The sequence below is a fragment of the Lolium rigidum genome, chromosome 7 (assembly GCF_022539505.1).
Source record: "Lolium rigidum isolate FL_2022 chromosome 7, APGP_CSIRO_Lrig_0.1, whole genome shotgun sequence".
NCBI classification, from domain to species: domain Eukaryota; kingdom Viridiplantae; phylum Streptophyta; class Magnoliopsida; order Poales; family Poaceae; genus Lolium; species Lolium rigidum.
The window spans coordinates 80,655,616-80,663,629 of record NC_061514.1 but is presented as its reverse complement, the minus strand read 5'-3'; the positions used below and the strand labels follow the sequence as shown (position 1 = coordinate 80,663,629).

At 43.2% G+C, this 8,014-nt stretch overlaps 1 protein-coding gene across 1 annotated transcript; it reads right to left on the bottom strand.

Moving 5' to 3' along the window:
* Positions 1-1,567: 1,567 nt before the first annotated feature.
* Positions 1,568-7,004, bottom strand: LOC124671590 (serine protease Do-like HtrB). The gene is made up of 9 exons (XM_047207947.1): positions 6,619-7,004; positions 5,726-5,866; positions 5,508-5,641; positions 5,156-5,425; positions 3,762-3,892; positions 3,473-3,593; positions 1,793-1,885; positions 1,635-1,715; positions 1,568-1,582 (listed from the first exon to the last, which is right to left on the bottom strand). The coding sequence occupies exons 1-9, from the start codon at positions 6,893-6,895 to the stop codon at positions 1,568-1,570; spliced, it is 1,263 nt and encodes a 420-aa protein (XP_047063903.1). The 5' UTR covers positions 6,896-7,004.
* Between the last annotated feature and the right edge of the window lie 1,010 nt (positions 7,005-8,014).

Below are 8,014 nucleotides of genomic sequence, written 5' to 3'. Positions count from 1 at the left end.
AAGTCAGAAACAGAGAATTTCATGAAGGCGGGACTGGGGGATTAGCTAAAAAAGGTTCAAGTCTCCGCGATGTTGAGGAACTTGCTTTGGTGTCCCGGGATTTGCAGCGGTGGTATGAAAGTGGGGCCGGCAGCACAAGTGAAGTTCAGAGTCCTACCTTTCAGGGTGAAAACCCAAGGTCTGGCCTTAACTGGTTGTGCCTGGCAATGACCTTGTTGGAGGTATTGTTTTGAGAGCGGGGACTATCATCAGAGTGAAATCCTAAGATCTTTGATCGAGCGACGACAGTGTTGGTGCACTATTCCCTTCTTGGAGACATCGCTTTTGGAGAGTCTGTATTTCAGGTGTTTTCTAGGGTGTGGATGTATTACTGTTGCTAGACCTGCGATACTATAGGGGGGCTTTTGTTTCTTAGTTTTCTTTTATCTTTTTTGGTTGTGTGCATCTGTACTGCCATTAGGGTGTTGCGTTGTTACATAGGCTGGGTGTAATTGATATCTTTTGATATTAATATATTCTCTTTATCGAAAAAAAAAAATCTAGCTTTTAGCAACAAGAGTTACTGAAAATTACTCATTTTCTCTCCATGTCTCCACATACCCAACTTGCAGGACCGAGTGATGAGCGGTGAAAGAGTGCGTTAAGTGCAAAACGTACAAATACAATTACCAGACTACATGCTAGCTGTCTTTTTGCAAGGAAGTCGCGGCCGCCCCTTTTTTGGGCTTAATCGTCGTGGGCGTATGGTTAATCAGTGGAACTAACTTTCTGCCTGGACTGATCTGTCCGGAAAGGGTTCGGATTTTGGAAGGGTTTCCTATAAATCGAGTCAGGGTTTGATGCTATCCCCAGATGGGCTGCATACGAAAGTTTGATGCTCTCTCCAATTCGTAAATGCAGTCCCTGGAGGCAAGAGAGTTCAGAACGTCCAGCATGCCGTTCATCTCTGATTGCCGTTAGCTTATGAGCCACTGTTATATCTCCGTAACCTGTCAATACTGTCCGAGAGAGGCAAACTTTGGTGCACACCCTCCAGCTGCTACATAAGTGCACGAGAGGTGTTTCGGTGATGTTTGACTGCATGCACTTCCTTGCAAAAAGACATTAAACAGCAGTTTACGAATCCATTAAACAGCAGCAGGGTATGCTTATTAAAGCGCCTCTACACGCCGATGTTTATCACGCGAGGCTTGTAGCTTGGCATCGGGGCAGGCCATCTGGATACAAACAACAACATTATATGAAAACATGGATGTGATGTACAGATTTTGGCAGCAAAAGTTTCTGAAAATTCTCCTTCTCTTCAAGTGTACGCATTCCCACTTGTAGGGGCAAGTGATGAACGGTGAATGAGTACATCAAGTGCAAAACGTACAAATATAACTACCAGACTACTACATATACATTTAGCAGACTACACCTACATTTATATACAAACAAACATGAGATATAGGATAAGAGAATTTACCTGTTATAGTGGGACTCTTTCAACATCTCTGCAGCTATACTATTTGATACTGTGCTGCCATCTCTTTGCCGCTTTGTGACAACCTAGTAGATCTTGTGGTTAAAAAAGAGATGGCTTTTTGAAAAATTGAGCATACGGCAAACAGAAATGATAAAACAAACAATACCTGAACTACCATGGTTTCCCCTGCACAATCTCCAAAGGCTTCCAACTTCTCCTTGCAAACATCCAGTAACATCGCAGCAAACTGATTCGTGCATTTTGTAAGTAGATTGATCACAAAGAAGTATTCAGCCAAATAAAAATAAAATATAGTGGAGTTACCTCTGTGGCACTGGATAGAACTTTTCCATTGCATTTGACAAGAACATCACCGTTACATAATCCAGCAACATCAGCAGGTGACCCCTCTGCAACCTGATTGACATTTTATATAGTCCAGTTTATACAATCATGCTACTGAAGCAAATTTATAATAGGGCAAATAGTAAAAGAAAAGGTTATAATAGGCCAAATAATAAATAGAAACTATACTGCATGTATTGCATTTTTTCGAAAATTCAGAGATCAATAAAGGATGTTGCAGAAATAAGTACATTGAATATGCCAAAGGTACATTCAAACATCAATTAGTCAACTCTACTGAGAAATATGGCAGATAAAGCGGCCTCTTATGTGCAGAAATCCCTTATAACTAAACAAATACCCTACTGTCCCCTTAAGCCACATCGTATTGTAGCCTGAAGTACTTTGTGCCGTCAAGCTTAACAGTTCATCTTTATGAAGCACAAATGGGAAGGGAGTAATTGGGAGATAAATTCAATTTTTCTTTCACCGGTCTATGCTAAAATCTTAGTCAATAGCATAAGTCTCTTCTGGAGCTCTTCCATCTTCTTTACATATTCTTTTCCCTTTGTTTCCTGACTATTCATGACCCTTCTGGACTGCATATCATGCAGGTCTTGGTACGACAAACTTCAGCAAAAACTTGTATGCACGTGCTTAGTTATTCATACTACTTTTGTGTATTGAACATTGGGTGTGCGGTAACGTGTGGGCTAGAAATTAGTAACAATTAATGAAGACATCCTAAGTAGATGAGCAACAAAGAATTCGGTTCAAGCTTATATAAATGCTTGTTGTAGCATCCCATATTTACGTATCACGCATGGAACAAGGAGCAATACTGATTTGATATGTCGTCCTCAGCATCAATCAAATGCTATCCAACTTTTAGATAGATAAATCAGGCCAATGTGAATGACCCATACTGAATACTGCCGTCTGTCTAGAGGTTCTAGAGGAGTGTTGATGCACTACCATTGTAATTTCAAGCCATCAGCATGCTGCTGTGTGGGTCCAGGGCTGGCAACGGAGCTATTCCGGATGGCGGCAGGGCTATTCCCAAAGGGAGTGCCTTCCTGTTCTCACTTCCTATTTACTCCTTATCAGGGGAGCTGTAGCCTCCTCCAGCATCCCCACCAAGGATTTGGCAGGATCCCAGATAAGAAACTGGATCAAATAACGTTGACATTAAATTTATCGTATAGGAACATATCATCTCATATAACACCTAAGATTCAGTATGTGGAGGTCAATAATGAATCATGTATGAACCCAATATCCAGTATCATAAAAAACGTTGACCAACGGGGGAATGATCCCTCCCTTGGCTATACGTTGTTAGGTAGAATGAGACTCTCCCCGCGGATGGACGCGGATTGATGATAACCCGGTTTATTCGCCCCTCCTGCGAAATTACCGCGGATGGGGATTCGAACCCGGGTGGGCTGGCTGCGCACTCGCTTGCCTTGCCACTGAGCTAGAACTCAGTTCTCCAATATCCAGTATCATGAAGTTGGCTATAGCGTTCAAGATAAAAATTCCAGTATGTGATGCCTATAAGTTCACTCCAAAACTTGAAGACACATATTTTTAAGAGTAAATTTTAACCTAAAAAAAGTAAGAAAGCACAAAAGAGTAAATAAATACAGAGATCCATACGTCTGAAATATATAAACCCTGGTCAACATCCGGGAATTTCTGATAGATTCGCTCCAGGACTCTCAGTGGCATCGTTTGAAGAGAAGTGTACTTTAATCCAAGCCAAGGGCTAATTGTTTTTCTGCAAAATAAAATTTATTTAGTTAGTTGGCTCATACCCACCAAAATCAAAAAAGAAACACACTAAAGGAGCAAAGAAAAATCAGGGGGCCATTTTCCCTAATAAAGGTGCAAGGCAAAACCAATAATAAAAGGAAACATTAGAACCGTTACACATAAAATAGTTTACCCATAGCTCTGGTGTTGTTCCAGGATCCTTGAAACAATCAGCATTGGGAGGTGCGATGTCTGATTCTTTTCGTAAAAATTGACACCAAGAACTTGACCATTGTAATTCACAAGAGGTCCTCCAGAACCAGCCTACCACAAGGCAAAAAACAATGGAAAAACTGTCACGATGGCCGTGAGATAGAAGAAGAATTTGCAGTCTCCTTGGATTAGACATTTGAGGTTTCATTCATCCCTACTGTTGTGTGCATGTGTTAGGAAAGAGTGGATTTATCTGGATATGGTAATTTCATCGCGGGAATGAACAAAATATCTATGCAAAGACAAAATAGCACAATAAATGGTATATGCCATGTGCACACATAAGTTTCATTGCTTACAAAAGGCCTAAAACAAAATCATGCAAGCAAATTTTAGACTAATTGCCAGACTAGATAATGGCTTCAAATGTGTGCTTGGGATACATAAAAGATTGTCATAGTTTGGTGGAGGAAGAAGATTAGAGGGTAAAAATGAACATCAAGGAAGAGGCGAAGATGCAGTTCGACAGCATGATTGATGACAGTAAAAGTATAGATGCAGATCTGGTTTAAGCTTCCCCTTCAAAGATATTAACGTTGCCATTCATAGAGATCCAAAACAACAATGACTAATCAACTATCAGAGGCTGGGAACTGGACTAACTCAAAAGCTGCACTTCCAAACCGCACTTGCTCCTTCAACACTATTTTGAAAACCAGAGTCTGAGTCATGCATCCCAAGTCAGTGCTGCTTACATGCGTCACAAAAGATGCAGTACTAGATAGCAAACTGAGATTTAAAAAGACATGTGTGCCGCTGTTTTAGATGCCAATAATATATTATTATTATTTTCGAACCATGCAGGAGAACTTTGGTGCCAACCTTCACCTTTCCCAGGTTGCCAACTCTCTAGTGGCCATTCCCTACATTTGACTTCCCAAGCCTACAGCATAGAGCACCACCAGGCCCAATTTATACAGCCAATTGGTGAGTGCCTAAGAGGAAAATAGTGGGGTGTGAGAGGTGGCTAGTCGATGGCAGCTACTTGAGTGTATTAATTCTAGTGCACAGATTCAAGCAGACAGATAGTTGGCGACACTTGATTAGTGACACAGTAGTTTCATCCCCTCCTCTCCGAGTCAGATATTTTTTTGTCACCGTGGCTGCTACCTGAATTGTGAGCTAACTTATCTCACAACCAAAATGAAATGAAGAATCATGCCACGCCAAACAAAAAAAATCAAAGTTTAGAAAACTATATCAACAAAAAAAATCAAAGTTTTCTTGTGTAAGAAGCTTTTTCCTTTTTCTATCAAAAGTACAATGATATGACCACATTAAGTTTGAATAAATTAAGTACGATCTGTTTCGTACCATGGAAATCTTGCAGCTTGACACAAAGAGTTCCGAACACCCAAAGATGCTTGTTTGGTTTACAACTTGACCACGTGAACACATGAGACTACCACCTTCATATGCACGTCCAAGTGCTAGCACAGATCCATTGTGGGTAGGGCCTTTCAGATGAAAGACTTCAAGGTGCGCTAAATTTGCTGCAACTTTGACAACAGCTACATTATAGTGAAAATCCACAAGAAAGATATGGCCATCAGTTATATGCCCATCAGATAGAAGCACCTTGACCTGAAATCAATCATCCAAAAAATCAAGATTAAACTATAAGAATAAAGTTACATGTTTGGCAAGGATTGAGGGCAGCAATTACCTTCACATCAGGTATCATGTTATTATCTCCATTCAGAGATCTAACAAGTGTTGCTGAAGTTAAGATCATACTTGTACCAGTATTGTCTGACTGACACATCACAAATCCTGAACAGACACGGATCCTCTTTCCACCTAAATTTTATTAGCAACACCTTAGTGAGCTTCAGTTTAAACCTAATGTGGAAAAGATGGCTAGTTAGTAAACCTATGAAGTACCTGCATAAGAAGACAAGCTGGCAATTGACTTTGAGACCAATAAGGCAACTTTACGAGCCTGGAGACTCTCAAGGCTGCCATCATCGGAGTCGCCAAATGTATCCTCCATACTATGGTCACGCTCCCTAGTGAGGCTTTGAACTGAAATAAGCAATTTATAACCATGGCTATTAGTCAGCAAGAAACAATAAACATATGTTTGATGTCCAACTAGAGTAAATGATTAAGCAGATTAGCCGCTTTAAGTCTTGCTTTAGTTTTCATGACTAAAGTCTATAGCATCTATTTGGTAACATGCAGCAGCAATCAAAAATCATGAAGTTTGGCAGAGCACTTTCCATATATGACTTATAATCTGACTAGGTGCTTCATAGCAAAGTCGTCAACATTAACACGTAGAGAATACAAAAGCCATATAGAACATACTGATCAAAGTTGGCGGTAAAGTGAGAGAACTACATATGGTCAAATAATCCAAAGCAATACAAACAAATCAAAGTTGCTCTGAAGTCTCAACTCATACCAACGATTTTTTTTTCTTTTTGCTAATTGTCTACCCAATCAGAGCTTGCCATAATCTTAAAAAAATAGAGGATATAACATAATTGATATCCATATATACAGAACTAGACCCAGTGATATAACCAACTACTAACAACTAACCCGCAAAAAAAAAAAAAAAACTAACAACTAGAGCGACTGGTTTAATTTCCCGGGACTAACTGAAGGATTAGTCGAAAACTAGCGACGTTTTCACAATTGCAGCAGTCCATACAACTAGTGCAAGCTAGAAACCACTACTTGAATAAGTGCGGATTAGGAACAGACACTAATCATACAGTACTAGAATAAAGAGGAAAAAACAGATCTTTGATAAACGCAGATATTCTTACATATCTCGTCAGCTGGCAAGCTCTTTGCGTTCATGGCAACTATCTCACGCACCCTCTGGGCCACAGCAACACTGGCCCAATCGAACCCATCGGCGGCGCTGGAGGTAGCGCGGTTCTCCTGGGACGGGGCAGGTGGATGTGGCTGCGGAGCCTTGTCGCTCTTCCTCTTCCTCTTCTTATCCTTCTTCCGCAGCCCCGTCTCGCAGGCCGCACGCCGGCCCTCCTCGCCGCGCAGCGCATTGGCTGCCTCCCTGCCGTCGTCGTGAGATCGAGCCATGTTGCCACCGCAAGAGATGTCAGAAACAGCGGGAGAGGCTTTGAGGATCGTGGGGCGGGGGAACGACGGCGTAGCAGCAGGCAGCGCAGCGATAGGGGCGGGAGGGGAAGCGGCGGATGGTGGACAGTGCGGCGAGGCGGGACGGTGACGCGGTGTGCCGCTGTGATCGGGGGAAGGACCTTAGAGCATGTCTAAGAGCATGTCCCCGTATAACCCGCCACCCCGTAAAATTCTGGCGGGATACGGGGCCGGCGCGATTTTGGGCGTCTAGCAGGCCCCGTATTCAGGCCAGCCCGTTTCGGCGGAATACGGAGCCCAGGAAATCGGCCCCGTCGCCCCGTACTTATAGTGGGCGCAGGTGCGAGTGAGGGGTTAACCCCTCACTCGCAACCCTAGCTCCGCCGTGCGCCGCCGCCTCCTCTTCCTGCTCCGGCGAGCAATTCGTCCCAACCCCGCGCCGCATTCCACCCAATCTCAAGCATGGACCCCCGCCGCCGTAGTACCGCCTCCCCGGCGAGCGGATCGAAGCGATCCCGCTCGCCGGACAACGTGGGAGGCGCAGGCGCAGGCGGAGGCCGATGGGTTCATCTTCGACCTCTCCGACTAGAAGTCGCGATCCGATCGCGCATTTTGTATGTATGTATGTAGGTACGTCGATTTCTATGTATGATCGACGAACTATGAATGAAAGTTTCCCGGGGTTTTAAATTTACAAATATACGGGGTCAAATACGGGTTCTGCTAGACGGAGCGGTGTCTGATCGACCATTTTTTTTATACGGGGCGAAATTCGAGCGTTATACGGGGCAGAAAAGTAAGGGGCCTGTTAGACATGCTCTAACACGCCCCGTATTTTTTCGCCCCGTAAAACCCGAGTAGAGGGCCCTGTATCCTGTTTTCACGGGCCGAAAACTCGGACGAGCTAGCAGAACCCGTATCCCCACCCCGTAAAACAGAATTCTGTTTTACGGGGTGGGGATACGGGTTCTGCTAGCTCGTCCGAGTTTTCGGTCCCTCAAAACAGGGTTTTAGACAGCAATTTGCACACCAATTTCACAGCAAACATAGCACATCCAAAATATGTGATGCATAATTCATAGTTTTAACATCACAACGCGA

Coding starts and splice junctions, on each gene's coding strand:
- LOC124671590 (XM_047207947.1), bottom strand. CDS start 6,895: ATGGCTCGATCTCACGACGACGGCAGGGAGGCAGCCAATGCGCTGCGC. Junction 5,426..5,507: donor ACATGATACCTGATGTGAAG/GTAATTGCTGCC, acceptor GATTGATTTCAG/GTCAAGGTGCTTCTATCTGA. Junction 3,594..3,761: donor GAACAACACCAGAGCTATGG/GTAAACTATTTT, acceptor TTTATTTTGCAG/AAAAACAATTAGCCCTTGGC.